Source organism: Anoplopoma fimbria, chromosome 19 (genome assembly GCF_027596085.1).
Source record: "Anoplopoma fimbria isolate UVic2021 breed Golden Eagle Sablefish chromosome 19, Afim_UVic_2022, whole genome shotgun sequence".
Lineage (NCBI taxonomy): Eukaryota > Metazoa > Chordata > Actinopteri > Perciformes > Anoplopomatidae > Anoplopoma > Anoplopoma fimbria.
In genome coordinates, this window is record NC_072467.1 from 26072667 (window position 1) to 26087545 (window position 14879).

Sequence of the window (14879 nt, forward strand, 5' to 3'; positions counted from 1 at the left end):
ATTTTGTTCTTGTGAACGATTGTGAGATGGAGGAAAAAGTAGAGGTTGAAAACTGAAGTGTTGGGATGTTTTCTGGCTGAATCCCATCACCGTGACGGACGGACGGACAGGTCGATACGGACTTCAACAACTGCCGAAAGACGAGCAGAATAACGAAGGCAGAGACGAAGAAAGACGCAGAGAGAGGCAGAAAAAAGGGGAAAATGGATTGGATGAACGAGTGAAGGGAGAGTTTGGCTGCTGCTCAGCCGGGTCTTCACGGTGCCAGACTTTTGTTCTGTCTTTTTCCTCCTGACTCACTGAGACGAGAAATAAACTACACAAAGCAGCAGCAGCAGCAGACAGTAAGAAAGATTATTCCAATATCTGTGGAGCGTGCCGGTCGGCCACTGTGACTCATCTATAATCATTAATGGTGGTGTCTGAGGAGCCGTTCTGGTTCCAGGTCCAGATCTTTAATGGTCCCGGTCGTGTCTTTGAAAATGGTGTTGAACAAAAGGTTATTTTTATTTGGATTCTGCTTGCTCCAACATTCCTTCACAGATATGACTGAACTCCTTCATATCATGTTACAGATAATTCTTTACAGATTAAAAGTTCTCCCCTGGTTGGAGAAACAATTGTCCAAGGACAGATTTAGAATTGGGAAGGTATCTTTATACGTAGCTGCCAACCTGGCTACATCCATGAAAAAGAGCTGCTCTGCAGGTTGTTTGTAAGTCAAGTTATAGAATCAATAACTCTTAAATCCACCATAAACTGTATATGAGAAGTGGACATAGCCGACGGCAACCTTTGGTAAAAAGAGAATGCAATGTAGAAGTGTTTTAAAGCTGCATTCTCTCTGCTGTCCATCAGGGGGCGACTCCTCTGGTTGTATAGAAGTCTATGAGAAAATGACTCTACTTCTCTCTTGATTTATTCCCTCAGTAAACATTGTAAACATGAGTTTATGGTCTCAATCTCTAGTTTCAAGTCTTCTTCAATACAGCATGATGTTCATTTAGTAAATGATGCTCCATTTAGAGTCAAACAGACCATAAAGCAGGGGATGCTTTAGGGCGGGGCTACCTTGTGATTGACAGGTTGCTACCAAGGCTTTGTCCGGTCTGGAAGTTGTCTATGTTTTCTTCTTACATCTTTAACACTTTCACTGTGTGTTTTTTAGTTGTTACATTTTTGGTAGCCGAAAAGCGTTCGATTGTACTTAGCTCCACCCTCTTTTGTGATTTATGGTTGCAATAAAAGAAGATTTTTTAAATATTGATTATCACTTCTTTTTAATCCAACCCATTTTCCTTGTGCATCCTGTCGCGGCCATGAAAATATAAAACATGTGGCAACACAACCATCCATCTTTACGTTTTCTATGTACTTGAAGAGCAGCACAACCGTGTTTTTTGCATGTTCTTCATCTGAACCATGGATCTATTTTATCATGTTTGTTAAAAAAAACATACATTTATAAACTGTACATGCAGAACTTTTACTTCTAAATGTTTAAATGTTTTAAACTGTATTTTTTCTTGTTTTTGTTTCTATGTGTTAATGAACAAATGTAGACCATGACCTGCCAGACCTGCTCTATGTCAATGAATTAGACTCATTACAATCGTTTATTGATTCAGATGTAGGCTGATTATTAATTAGTCTAAATATCTATTCTTGATAAATGTCCTGGCCTAAATGTTCCTCCCCGTCGGTGTGACTCAGATCCTGGTACATCGCTGCCCACGCTGCATCCAAACCCATTTGTGAGGCCCTTTCATCCACCAAACAGCGACAGACGCTCTGATTCTGGTTGAACAACAGAACAACAGACTCTGGGTTGCCATGTTTGTACCTTTGAGGCGGAGGGTGATGCTCTGGCTGAGAGGCTTTCGGACCAGGTCCCAGGGGGATAAAGGCAGCTCCTGATCGGGTAACCACTCGGTGTCTCCTGGAAGACAAGAGCAGAGACGTAATCACACAAACTGTACACAGGTTTGTTAAACAAACATATGATAACAAACAAGAAATACACAAGAGGTTTAGTTTTGAATAAAATATGGTACATGCATAAGTTATATGCACTACAATGTATCATTTATCTGCATGTCTCGTAGCATAAAGGCTTTTTTTGATGTCACATCCGCATTTATCCCCAAAGCACAGAATGTTATTTTGTGTATTTATAGAGGTGTAACATACATAAACAGGATATTCTCCTTTTCCTTCTCTGATGTAAGAGGCAGGAGAAACGGTAGGACTGCTTCTCTCACTGGGGCTAATTACAGTAAATGCACATCACATGTTCAGGATGATGCATCACAAGAGGAGTTTTAGCAATTAAAATGTCTTTTTTGGGAGCGTTGAGCAGGTATTCTTTTTTCTAAGAGCAAAAACCGTAGAACAGAAAACCGAAACCAGTATGAAACTAGAGAATCCAGAAAACCATAAGATTGAAGCTGTGTGTGTGTGTGTGTGTGTGTGTGTGTGTGTGTGTGTGTGTGTGTGTGTGTGTGTGTGTGTGTGTGTGTGTGTGTGTGTGTGTGTAAACTGTTTCCTCCTACTAGAAGTCCTATCTTTACTGTTACATTCCTGCAATCAAATCCTATAGGCAGCTTCTTATATTTTCTACGTTACCACAAGAGCTTGAATGCATCATGTTTAGAAAACAGCCCCTGCTTTCGCCCCACAACAACAACAACAACAACAACAACAACAACAACAACAACAACAAAGCCAGTTTCAATGTCTTACTGAGATGAACGGTGGAGGCATGGAAAAAAACTACAATTACCGCCTTGCCGGTCCAAAATGTCATCACTTCATCATTTTAGCCTTTTATATATTTGTGTGAAATTGTCATAATTAGAAGATTAATTATTAGCTATGGAAAGAAAATGTGTTGTGAGGTCACAGTGACCTTTGACCACCAAAATCTTGTCAGTACATCTTTTAAGTCCAGGTGGAAATTTGTGCCAAAATTTGAAGAAATTCCCTCCAGGTGTTCTCCAGAATGGAACGGACGGACAGACGACCCCAAAACCAAATATTAATAAAAATGAATTCAACAACTCAGGTTGTCTTTTCATTTCTATTGCTCGCAGGTCCCAATAGATCAGAAAGAGAGCTGCAAAGATTATCCAATAATTTGTCAAATATTTAAATAATCCACAATTTTAACAATTGTTTGAGTACATTCTTTTTAGAAAAGACAAAGTCAAAAATATATTAATTCAGCTTCTTAAATGTGAATATCTTCTGGTTTCTTTGCTCCTCTGTGACACACTTCAGACTTTATAGATTTTATATATCTTAAAGTATATCTAATGGCTCTGAGGGGCGTCACTAACTAAATTTAAAATGTTACAATAAGAAAGTCACCACATACTGTAGAGCATAAAGCTTTTTCTTGCTTTGTTCTGTGGACAGTAACAAAAGAAAAGGCTAAATGACTCCAACCAGCAGCTCTCCACAGTAAACTCATAAACCTTCCAGAATCAGGCTTTTAGTTCCCCTGAGGTGACATTCAGTCCAGCTTTTGCAGAAGTCTGCAGTTGTGCTGAAAACCTTTTTTTGTTTTATCCCCAAGAGAAACTGTTAAGGAAGAAATGTTGAGGTTTTTTTCTCACTAATGAACCTCCAACTTTATGAAAAATGGACTTTAAACTACATTTTACTTCTCTTTCTACCAAGAACTAATCCTGCTGTTCTGTGAGGGACAAAAGAAACATGCAGCAGGAGGAGCAGAGGTTGCTGGTTGTATTCCCACTGGAACCAGCTCTGTAGGAACTAAGGTTGCAAAGATTATTACAATTATCGATTAAACTGTTTAATCAATACTCAATTGATCCTTCAGTCTATAAAATATTGAAAAATGTATCATAGAAAACCAGTAAATACTCACATTTGAAAAGATGGAAACCAGCAAAGCAGAGCTACAACTAATGAGTATTATTTTATTATTGATTAATCTGCTGATTGTTTTACTTATTAATTGTTTGATATGTGAAAACAGGACACTAAAAGGCAACACGGTCTCACATTTAAAAACCTCGAACCATTAAATGTTTTGAATTTCTGCTTGAAAGGAACATCTCAAATGATTTATTGATTACCACAACAGTTGCAGATTAATTTCATACTGATTTATAGATTAAAGGACTAATTATTGCTTATTCAAAGGAACATTTTTGCATTTTTGCTTGTGACTTTGATTCAAAATTGATTTACTAGTCAATTAATCAACAAGTAAGTTTTCTGTGATGCTGCTTTCCTGGTCAGAACATTCCTGTTTAGAATCTTAACAAGAAATATAAAAGAAACAAAGCTATATATCAAAACTGTTGCTTGATTTTCTGACAGATCGACTGATTTATTAAATGACGAGAGGGGTTGAGCTCTAGTTGAAACGTGTCAGAAGTCGTAACGTTCTCATAAAGGCTGCAACCAAACATCAGGCGTCAAACGTTTTCACCCACGTAGAGGGAAATGAGATAAATATGCAGACGAGTCGAGTCAAATGAGACACAAAGACACCAAAGAGTGTCTGGATGTCTGCAGTTTGACAGAGAAGACGGACATTTTTCTTCTAAATTGGCATCTCCCCCCTCCCCTCCTCCCTCCCTACCTCCCATCTCATCCATTATGCATCCTTCCTCTGCTTCTGCTTTATTTCATCATCATCATCATCCCCCAAAAACACACACAAACAAACCAGTCTTGTTCCATGTTGTGTTGAAAAGACAGTGATACAGAGGTGTAACGACAGACAAACAGAAGAGGCAGAGAGAAAAAAGGAGTTTTCTCAGTTTGAGGCCGAGCACATCGATTTCCTCGTCAGTCTGGAACTAAAACACACACACACGCACACACACACACACACACACACACACACACACACACACACACACACACACACACACACACACACACACACACACACACACACACACACACACACACACACACACACACACACACACACAGACACACACACACACGTAACTCTAACCCTCTAAACCAGCCTCACCAAACCACACACACACACACACACTGATGACATTTGATCACCAGAAAACCAGACACAGAAGCAACACATGCACTCCCCACATGTTCCAACACGTTAATTATTCATCGGTTCAAAAGAAGAAGAAAAAACAGTACGAAGTCTGTGAAGCTGTGAACGTAAGCCGAACAAACACAATCACTCGAGGTGGAAGGAAAGGAGAGATGAGGAGGGAAGGAGGTAGAGAAGAAGGGAGGGGAAGGTATGATGAAAGGAAGGATGTAGAGGAGAGAGGAGGAGTTATATGAAGGGGGCGGGTGTATAAAAACTCACCTATAAGGATGGAGGCGATACTGGCGGAGCTGAGGCCGAGCGGCGGGCGCTGCGCCTCCTCCCCGGCCGTCTGAGACTCCCCACAGACGGTGTGGAGGTAGGAGGTGAAGGCGTGGCCGAGGGCGGAGGCCAGCTTGCACCAACGCGTCGACCGGTCGATGGACACTCGGCCCAGCACCGACTGGCTGCTGGTGACGCCGTTGGCCTCCTCCTCTAGCGCCTCCACGGGACACATGGACCCCGCTCCTCCTCCACCTGAGCACTGGAGACGCACCAGGACCCGGTACAGGTCTGGAGGAGAACGGAGAGGGTGGAGGGAACAGTGAACACCAAGACACACCAGTGGGATTGAAAAGCATGCTTTCATAAATAAAGGAAAAAGATTCAAGTTCATCGTAGCCAGAAGCTGAAAGGTCATTATTGTCAGGTTTTCATCTTTCCAAAGGTCCTTGAACACATCATGTGTGACAAACACTTCCGTCAGAGAACGCAACAAAATCAAAGCTTCAAATTGTCATATTTCATTTCCTACATGTCTGTTTTAAAATGTTGTCCCAAACAAAGCATTAGCTTAATATTGGTTACACTTGTGGACAGTTGCAAAAATGTTGGATTTGTAGATTCCATTGTTTTCCAATTTTTGTAAAATATATTATCAAAGAAATTCAACTTGCGATTTTTCATGATTTATGTCATTTTAACTGTGTTATACTGCACCAAATACATTTTGAGTTCTATCTACTTCTAGCCAGGATTGTGTTGTTTTCATAGAGGGGCAGGAAATAAATATTGCAGTGAAAAACGAGGTCACTGTGGGAAAACTGCTCAGGGTTGAGCGGGTTTAAACTTAACAGTCTGGGGCCGATCGAGTGACGGGCAAAAGGATTAAAATAGGTTTTTAGTGCCTGAATATGTATTACATGATATTAAATGTAATATAACACCGCATATTTTGTAAAGATACTCAAAAAAAGCAACGTTAAATTTAGAAAGCATCCTCTTAAAGGAAGCCTACATGTTAAACAGCCTTGTTGTGGCTGGTACAAGCCAATATTCAGAATAAATGTTTAAATGAACAATCAGTAAACATTGATATATTAATAAATAGTGATATTGATTTCTAGCCCTATACAATATATATTCCTTTACTGCTTGTAAACCTTCTTTAAAATGTATAATGTGTAAATTTTCCTGCATTAAATCTTTAAAAACGGCTGGACATGTGTCATATGTGACATGTCAACATCGTCATGTTCCCAAATCAGCAACGTTGGCTTAAAGTATAGAGTCAAAAATAAGAATTATAGCCCAAATAATCAAATAAGACACACACACACACTCACGGAGGTTTTCCAGTAGATCTTTGCAGTCATCAGTGGCCACGTCATGAATCGTGCGATTACACTTGTCTCTCCTCTCGATGTCCTGTTCACTGTGGCTGCACAGCACCTCCAGACACTCCTACACACACACACACACCACACACACACACACACACACACACACACACACACACACACACACACACACACACACACACACACACACACACACACACACAGATTATGATCACAAAACAAGACCAAAAAGCTGTTTTTGTGAGTGAACATGTGGACAGTACAGCAGAACAGCAGCTCTTGTGGATAGTGGAAGCACAGATCGATGAGTTGTGATCATCATTTATATTCATGTCAGACTCTCGGTGAAGTCTAGTCTGGAGTCTCCTGCGTTTGTCTGATCAGGGCGGGACGTTGCAGCCATCAAGGTCAGCTGTCCCGTTATCCTGCCGCCGTGGAGACCGATGGCTGGAAGATTATAGACTGCAGTTCCTCACATGGCCACTTGAGGCTCCAAAATTGAGTCAATCCCCATAGACCTCCATGTTAAAATGCCCATATTTACAGCAGAAATAAACATGTTTACAGCCTGGTAAACAGTAGTTTTGGTGTCTATAGCTAAAATACATGTTCATGAAAACTGCACAGAGTTGAATTTTTATAAATCGAATCTGTTTAAATTATATTAAAGCTTAAAGTTAGGCCTAATTGAGGGCGTGGCTGCTTTAAATGACAGGTGGGTGTCCTTTCGGGTCGCTAGCTGTCCGCTCTGCTGCGTTACCCGCTCCTTCTTTGAACATTGTTAGAGTTGTGGCTGTGTCTTCGCTGCCAAAATGGCGACATCCGGCTACACCCACTTTGAGCCTCACAACATCTCTTCAGAAACGTATAGGCGGCGTTCTGGAGACTACGACCATAAATCATACGGTCTGTGGTTGTGTCTGTTGGCAACCCATCTGAACCTGAACCATGGACCCATTCTCGTTGACCACGCTTTTTGGGTGTGACTTTTTTTACCGTGTCATCGATCACCATGATAAAATGTTTACTAGAGCACAAAGTTCATAGATCTTGACTCTTAATTTTCCTCTCAAAGTGCACCAGATTGATGGGTTTGACTTTTAAAATGTACAAGAAAAAAATCAGAGGGAGCATTCATACACCTTGTGAAAATAAGCCTATTTATCTTTTAAATAAAACATATTTATGTCGTCAATATTGTGTGCTTTTTTTCCCGTCGTATAACATATTTGTAAATCAATATTTTTTAAGGTATTGTTATCATCGTGACAATACACTGCCCTGATATTTTATCACTTTCAAAGCAATTGTTTACACATCCAGCAGCCACAAAGAAACATTAGCATTCATTTAGAGTTATGTCATCTGAATGTAAGGCCAATATTCAGGCTGCCTTTTTAGTTTATACAGTTGGATTATCACAGTTTAAACCAGTAAATTAGGTCAAAACAATGAGCTAAAAGAGGCTGAAAAGCTCACAGTACAGCACTGTAGTAAAAAACATTTTGACATTAAAACGTTGTCACTTAATTCATCGTAGTCACATTCTTCTTGGCGGCTCCCTCTCACCTTGAGGCCCAGGGCAGCAGCCATGTGTGCAGCCGTCCAGCCGTCGCTGTTGGCCTGGTTCAGCAGGGCGGCGGGCAGCGTCAGTGTGGCGGGGAGGTCAGAGGTCACGGTGGGGTTGCCCCGAGTCGGGTGGCAGAGGAGGAGACGCAGCGTGTCCACGTGGCCGGAGCGCACGGCCGCGTGGAGAGCCGTGCAGCCGTCCTGCAGAGAGGTAAAGGTGATTCATGCGTTACTTAAGAGGAAACGTTTGACTGAAGTTCATTGATTTCAAATGAGAGAATCTTTTTCTAACGTTTGTGGAAAGAAGAACTAATGTGATGAACAGAAAGGCAAACCAGGATCTGGTAAATATATAGTAAAAGTATTGTTAAATGTCCTGATGAAGACCTACTGTGGTGTTAACATGTTGGCTGTTTTAATGATTTATATACTAAAATAAAGGTTTTTTGCCCTTCCTTGTTTTTCTGAGAGCACCTGAGACGCTTTTGATCATCAAAGATTGAGTACACAGAACAACCAGACATCTCTTTCCTAGAACTGATGTGATTTAGCTTCTTCTGCTGCCTCTCTGGGATGAAGGTCACACTATAATATAATAATTCAATAATAATAAAGTCAGTAGAGGTTGGGAACTGTCCACTAATGTCACAGCGGCAGCTAATGTTTATTTACATCATGGATCAGTGTGCCAAAATCTTTCTGAAATGAACAACGAATAGTCGTCTATAAAAAGTCACATATTTCATACATTTCAATAGTGAAAAACAGTACAGTACAAACTGACACATTTAAATATTTTTATATGATCTGAAAACGTTCAATTTACCGTAGTAAGACACGAAGAAAATCAGCCAGTAAACTTATTTTAAAAGCACAAACCAGTGAATTTTAGGCACTTTTGCACAATACTTAAATGAAATGATTAATCGATCAGAATGGTTGCCGTTAATAAATTAACTTATTGTTTCAGGTCCTACATATTCAAGCACAAATAATGGTAAATATAAAAGTTTAAATGTTTGATAGTTCGTATTGAAACATTTCCTTGAAAAATGTCCCAAAACCCTTGACAAGAACAACTTATTTTAGGCTTAATTCCGAATGCATTTTAAGCCTAAACTCTTACAAAAGTTGTGTTTTCTGCTACAAGAAGACGATGATCATCGGAAAAATGGTAGGAAATGCAAATCAGCTGAACTTCACATTCTGACTGTTTTCTCTTCACTCAGATCAGATCTCCTGCTCCGTGTTAAATCGTTACGTTTGACCCAACTCACACCGGCCAACATTTTCCGGGTTCTAAAAATACCACCGTGCTGAAGAGGTCAGATATGCTACAGAGACGCCGGCGGCTCCTCTGGCTCTGCAGGGAAGCCGGGCTAAATGCAGAACAAAAGCAGGTACAGTAACTAAATATAGGGTCTCGTTGCATGCTACCACGGCAACTAACAGGGCCCAAGAGTTACCATGGAGACCCAAGAAAGCTAGTACATCAATTAGCTCGCACCAATCAGAAAAACGAACCACCAAAAGGAATACCTGTGTGAAATAATGAAGAGTGGCGAAATGTGAGAAACGCCAGGGAACTAATGTGGAAGAATCACATTTAGTGGATTTTTTTTTTTAACCTAGTATTTGCTCAGAGCAGAGATTATGAAAATGGATTTAAATTATAGAAATAATGAACACTAAAAAGGGTAAATTAGTGAGTTAATTAGTTATGTCTGGAGCAGGGAACAGTTGATAAAATGGCACAAACATCCATAACATTTTATTGCAAAGCTACATTACAACGATCAGATAATCGGCGTAATTGTTTACACATTTTTCAGTCTATAATATTTGGGACAAAATCAAACACACTTTTAAACATGTCGCCTCTGGGCATTTAAACAAAATACACATCTTTATCTGATTGAGGCTCTAAAGTTTAAGCGTAAGTTTTATAACTTTAAAAGTCTAGTGTGTAAGATTTGGCGACATCTAGCCGCAACCAAATTAAGTTTCTCCCAAAGCGTGAACGAGAACTCTAGCGGCAAATGCAAGAACGCCAGTGTTTGGTTGGTCCGTTCATAGACGCATGTCGATATAACATATATCATTTTTAGGTAAGAAGGACACAACAATTCTTATTTTAAGGTGATTAAAGAAAACTTACCTAATAACATCATATTCCAATTCTACCAAGAGATCCCCCAAAATGCAACACACTGTACTTTTAAACTCACTTGGGACTATTTGTACCAAAAAAACACATTTGAGCCATAGCTCAAAATCTACTTACCGTGGTGGTTCGTGAGCGATCGGCTCCGGCGCTCAGCAGGATGCGGACGCAGTTCAGCCCCCCCGCCTCGCAGGCCAGGAGGAGGGAGGTCTGCCCCCCCTCCGCCGCCGCCGAGTCCACAGCAGCTCCAGCAGACAGCAGCACCTCCACACAGCTGGAGGGGGGAGAGGGCAACGTTACAAACACGTCTACCAATATGCATTTAAATATAGACATACTGTACGACCATAACTCCTAAAGTCTGTGGATAAATAAGCCTGCAACTTTTGGGCCATTATATCTTTTTTGACAATGACTTATGATTGTAGGGCACGGTAAACATTTGGGTAAAGGCTTTATGTTCAAAGGCAAGATGAAGACAAAACAATGATAAATATATGTCAGTGTTCATGCAGCAGAAACAGAAATGTTTTAAATAGCAGAAAAAATATGTTTTATCGGACGTGTTTTCAAGTATATTGACATTCTGTTTTGTATTATGACATTATTATTATAATAGTTCCCAGTTCATTTTCAGGGAATATCAACTCATATACGGTGTTGTTATCCGGTTTACATCATTCTGAAATATTGATTTGGCATAAAAAGGAAAAATAAATTAAAAGGTGAGGCTTGAAAACACAAATTCCGATATTCCAATATACAACCATATTCGCCATCTCTCCATCCATCTATATATCTATCTGTTCAGAGACAATGAAAGACATCCAACAACCCTCCAGTCAGCACAAACCGAGACACACTGAGCCTGTCTGCTAAAACGACCACTGAGTCACGACCACCGAAAAAAAAAACAATGAAACAAACTCTGTGTGAGTGGCCGTGCTTTACCCGTCTTGTGGAGACATATATCAGTTGTTTGGACAAAATGGGAACAAATGGACGTCCATATAACATACACCGTTATATTTTAGGGCAAAGACTTAGTTTAAGGTTAAGATAAGTGATAAGTCTCCAGGATATGTATGTAAGTCAATGCGATGTCCCCAAAAGTCATGAAGACACGACTGTGTGTGTGTGTGTGTGTGTGTGTGTGTGTGTGTGTGTGTGTGTGTGTGTGTGTGTGTGTGTGTGTGTGTGTGTGTGTGTGTGTGTGTGTGTGTCTGTCAGCATGCCTGTTGGATATCCCCACTCTATAAATAACACTGTGATCAGATATTACAACACTGCACATTCCCCAGCTGGTCCTGGGCATCGTGTTTTTGGCACACGCACAAACACACACACTTCTTCCTGCTGTACGCTTCAATCCCACACATGCTTCAGGATCAATAAGGTGCGATCAGAACTGTGTGTGTAACATAAGAGGAGATGTTGTTGATGATTATTAGTGAGAGCTGGAAGATAATCAGAAATCAAACTGCAAACATTAACGACAGCTGTGCAGTTTGGAGTGAACTGTGGTGGGAAATCAGACCCCGTAAAGCTTCACCGTCTTTACTGTGTTCCACAAAGCCACCCAGTTGATACTGGTGTGGTGACTGTACCCAGTAGACATGCATGGTTACCGGTCGTATTTCACACACGGGAGGTGATCAGCTGTGCTCGTCCCGCAGGAAAAATATGTGCCATGAGTCATCGATTGAAAACACCGGGATGATATCAGAATAGATAAAGTTTACTGTCATTTCAAAGGCCAACGGAAAGACAGTCAACCCACAGGTATCAGAGTGACAGGCTACACAAGGCCACTCATATGCTGTCGCCATTTCCAAAGTCAAGCATTTTTAGGGTGCAAAGTCAAGCTTTTCCAGCACCTTAAAGCTGTGGTGAACTACATATTTATACACATACAGCAGAATTAAAGGGAGGATTGCTTAGCTTCTTCAAAAACATTGCTCAGCCCGACGCAAAGCCTTTTTAAAATACTCTCGACCATAAACTACCATTTAAACCATAATATGATGTATAAAAACTACTTTAAAAGGTATTTGATTTGCATATAGTCACGCAGCAGTGAACGCACTGAACTGAGATGCACTTGCCCTTCAAAGATAGATGAAAATAAAGTGTCACTGAACACTTTTTAACTAAAATGCACTTCTTTAAATGAGATTATAATACATACTGCATTATTTTCTTAATGTGTCAATGACCACTCTTTACTTACATGTAGATGCCATAAACGTCATATAAAAATAATGTGCATTACGTAAAGTTGTCAGATTCCTCCAGGTTCAGTTTTCAGTAGTTTTCTCTCATTCTCCATGACTGGAAAACGGTTTTCCAGGATGCATAAGAACATTGATTATGAAGACTTTTGCTAGGAAAATATTATATCTTTTAACTAGACCTCTGCTACCATTGCTCTAATGAATGACAGGAAGTAACAGCAGGTAATAAAACCCCTGTGAAGTGTTTGTGTGTTGTCAGGTGTCAGGACGGAGGACGATAACGACTATGAGCTCACCTGCTGTGGCCGTGGGCGGCAGCAAAATGTAAAGGTGTGAATCCGTTTTCGTCCGAGACGTCAGCAGGCGTTCCCGATGACAGCAGCAGCTTCACACATTCTGACAGAGACAGAAACACGATCATGTTAAACACTTCTGTTGTACCCGGGACAGAACAAAACACAATCTATTTAGCCTGCACCATCTTAAAAACCCGAAAACCTTGTTTAGACAGCTTCCGTTTGTGGTTTCTCACGGAGGGTTTCTTCGATTGGTTGTTCTGAAAAGCTAATACCTGTCGTTATTTTTGTTCAATATGCTGAATTAAATGCAATTTCAGCACCTCGTCGTTCCAAAACAACAAAGATAAATCGTAAATAATTGTCTTGGCATTTCGACTGCAACATTTCCCAAGAGTTGTAGCGAAAGACGCACTCTTTAATCTTTGAATAAAATGACAAGTCGTCAACGTTTTTACCCTCCAGTACAATAGTACAGTAGCCATTCATCTTTAAAATATGGGCAGAAATCCAAAGGAAAAAAATCTTCCTGCTTTTCAGAGCGACTGATGAATGAAACCTTTTGTGAGAACCTACAACAAACACTAAAAGCTAGTGGAACAAACCAGAAGTTGGCAGGGACTCAGCTCTTTGTAGTGTATGTGACATCAAACAATACAAAAATAGTTTCACATATACTGTATATCAAAACATCGGGTACGAAGGAGCCAGCAGAAAAACAGACTAGAATGCATACAGAGGGAATTTTGCATTAAGTCTTCTTTCGTTATGTTAAATAAAAACATTTATTCTTGAACTGTCCTTTAAAAACTGCTTTTTTTTTTTACTTCCTACTGCAAGTTAATCGATGTGCGTTTCATGTTCCAGTTGTTGTTTACTTTTAGAACTTTACACACATTCTCACATCAAATACTCAATTTACCTGTGATTTCAAACGTAGAAACATGGGAGGAGGAGAGGTAAACAGGGATCAGACGAAAATGGAGAAATCTTGGTACAATGAAATATTGAATATAGGACTGTGTGTGACTGTGTGTGACTGTGTGTCCTCTCTGTGAAGATTTACCCATAATCCCTCAGCACAGCTGCCCTTCAGCTGCATTAGTCGTGTTTTCGGATCAACGCTCCTCGACTGACAGTGTTACTAAACACCTCAGCAGGGGAGCAGATCCTGATAGACCTGCAGTGAGTGTGCGTGTGTAAATGGGTCTGCATGCATTCATTATTCTGTGTGTGTATATGTATATGTGTGTGTGTGTGTGTGTGTGTGTGTGTGTGTGTGTGTGTGTGTGTGTGTGTGTGTGTGCTGCATGTAGGTTACAACCCTGCATGAGAGTTGTTAACTGTACGCAATGGTAATGAGATGGAAACCTGCTAGCATTTCGTTAGCTAGCTTAGTGTAAAAATATCTTCCGTTGCCAAGTTGTACCTAAGGGCTGTCCTATTTACTGGAGAATTGTCATTACATCACATCTTTATGGAACGGTAATGATTGTTCCAGGTATTATCCAAACCCTGGAAACGGAGTGAATGGCTTGTGAAGACACCTTCTTGTACCCAGTCTATGGAATTAACTCAAGATTTTGGTTACAAAACGAAAAAATAAAATTAAAATCGATGTTTTGTTTTAATAAAATAAAATTAAAATCGATGTTTTGTTTTGAGCGGTATAATGACCTCCACAGCGTCCATTATCATAGAATAACGGGCTTTGCAGAGGCAACTGTCCCAACTCGTCCATTCATTTCTAATAATGGAACACCTCAAAAGGCATATTATTCCTTACATATGCATCAGATGCTAAACCTTTTCAGAACCTCAACTAGGCCAGAATGTTATTTACTCTAGACAACAGATCCTGGTTTGGAGAACAAACTTAAGTTTCCCCACAAAGAATCACACAAAATCTGAAAATCTCGTGTTTACTAGAGA

At 40.2% G+C, this 14879-nt stretch overlaps 1 protein-coding gene across 1 annotated transcript in view; it reads right to left on the minus strand.

Annotated features, from left to right (window-relative positions):
- Positions 1–14879, minus strand: part of cttnbp2 (cortactin binding protein 2) — an 88681-nt gene that overhangs the window by 13304 nt on the left and 60498 nt on the right. Inside the window, 6 exon segments of the mRNA XM_054620239.1 lie at positions 1844–1939; positions 5327–5617; positions 6670–6787; positions 8254–8454; positions 10538–10691; positions 12948–13047. Coding sequence (XP_054476214.1) covers positions 1844–1939; positions 5327–5617; positions 6670–6787; positions 8254–8454; positions 10538–10691; positions 12948–13047 — 960 coding nt within the window.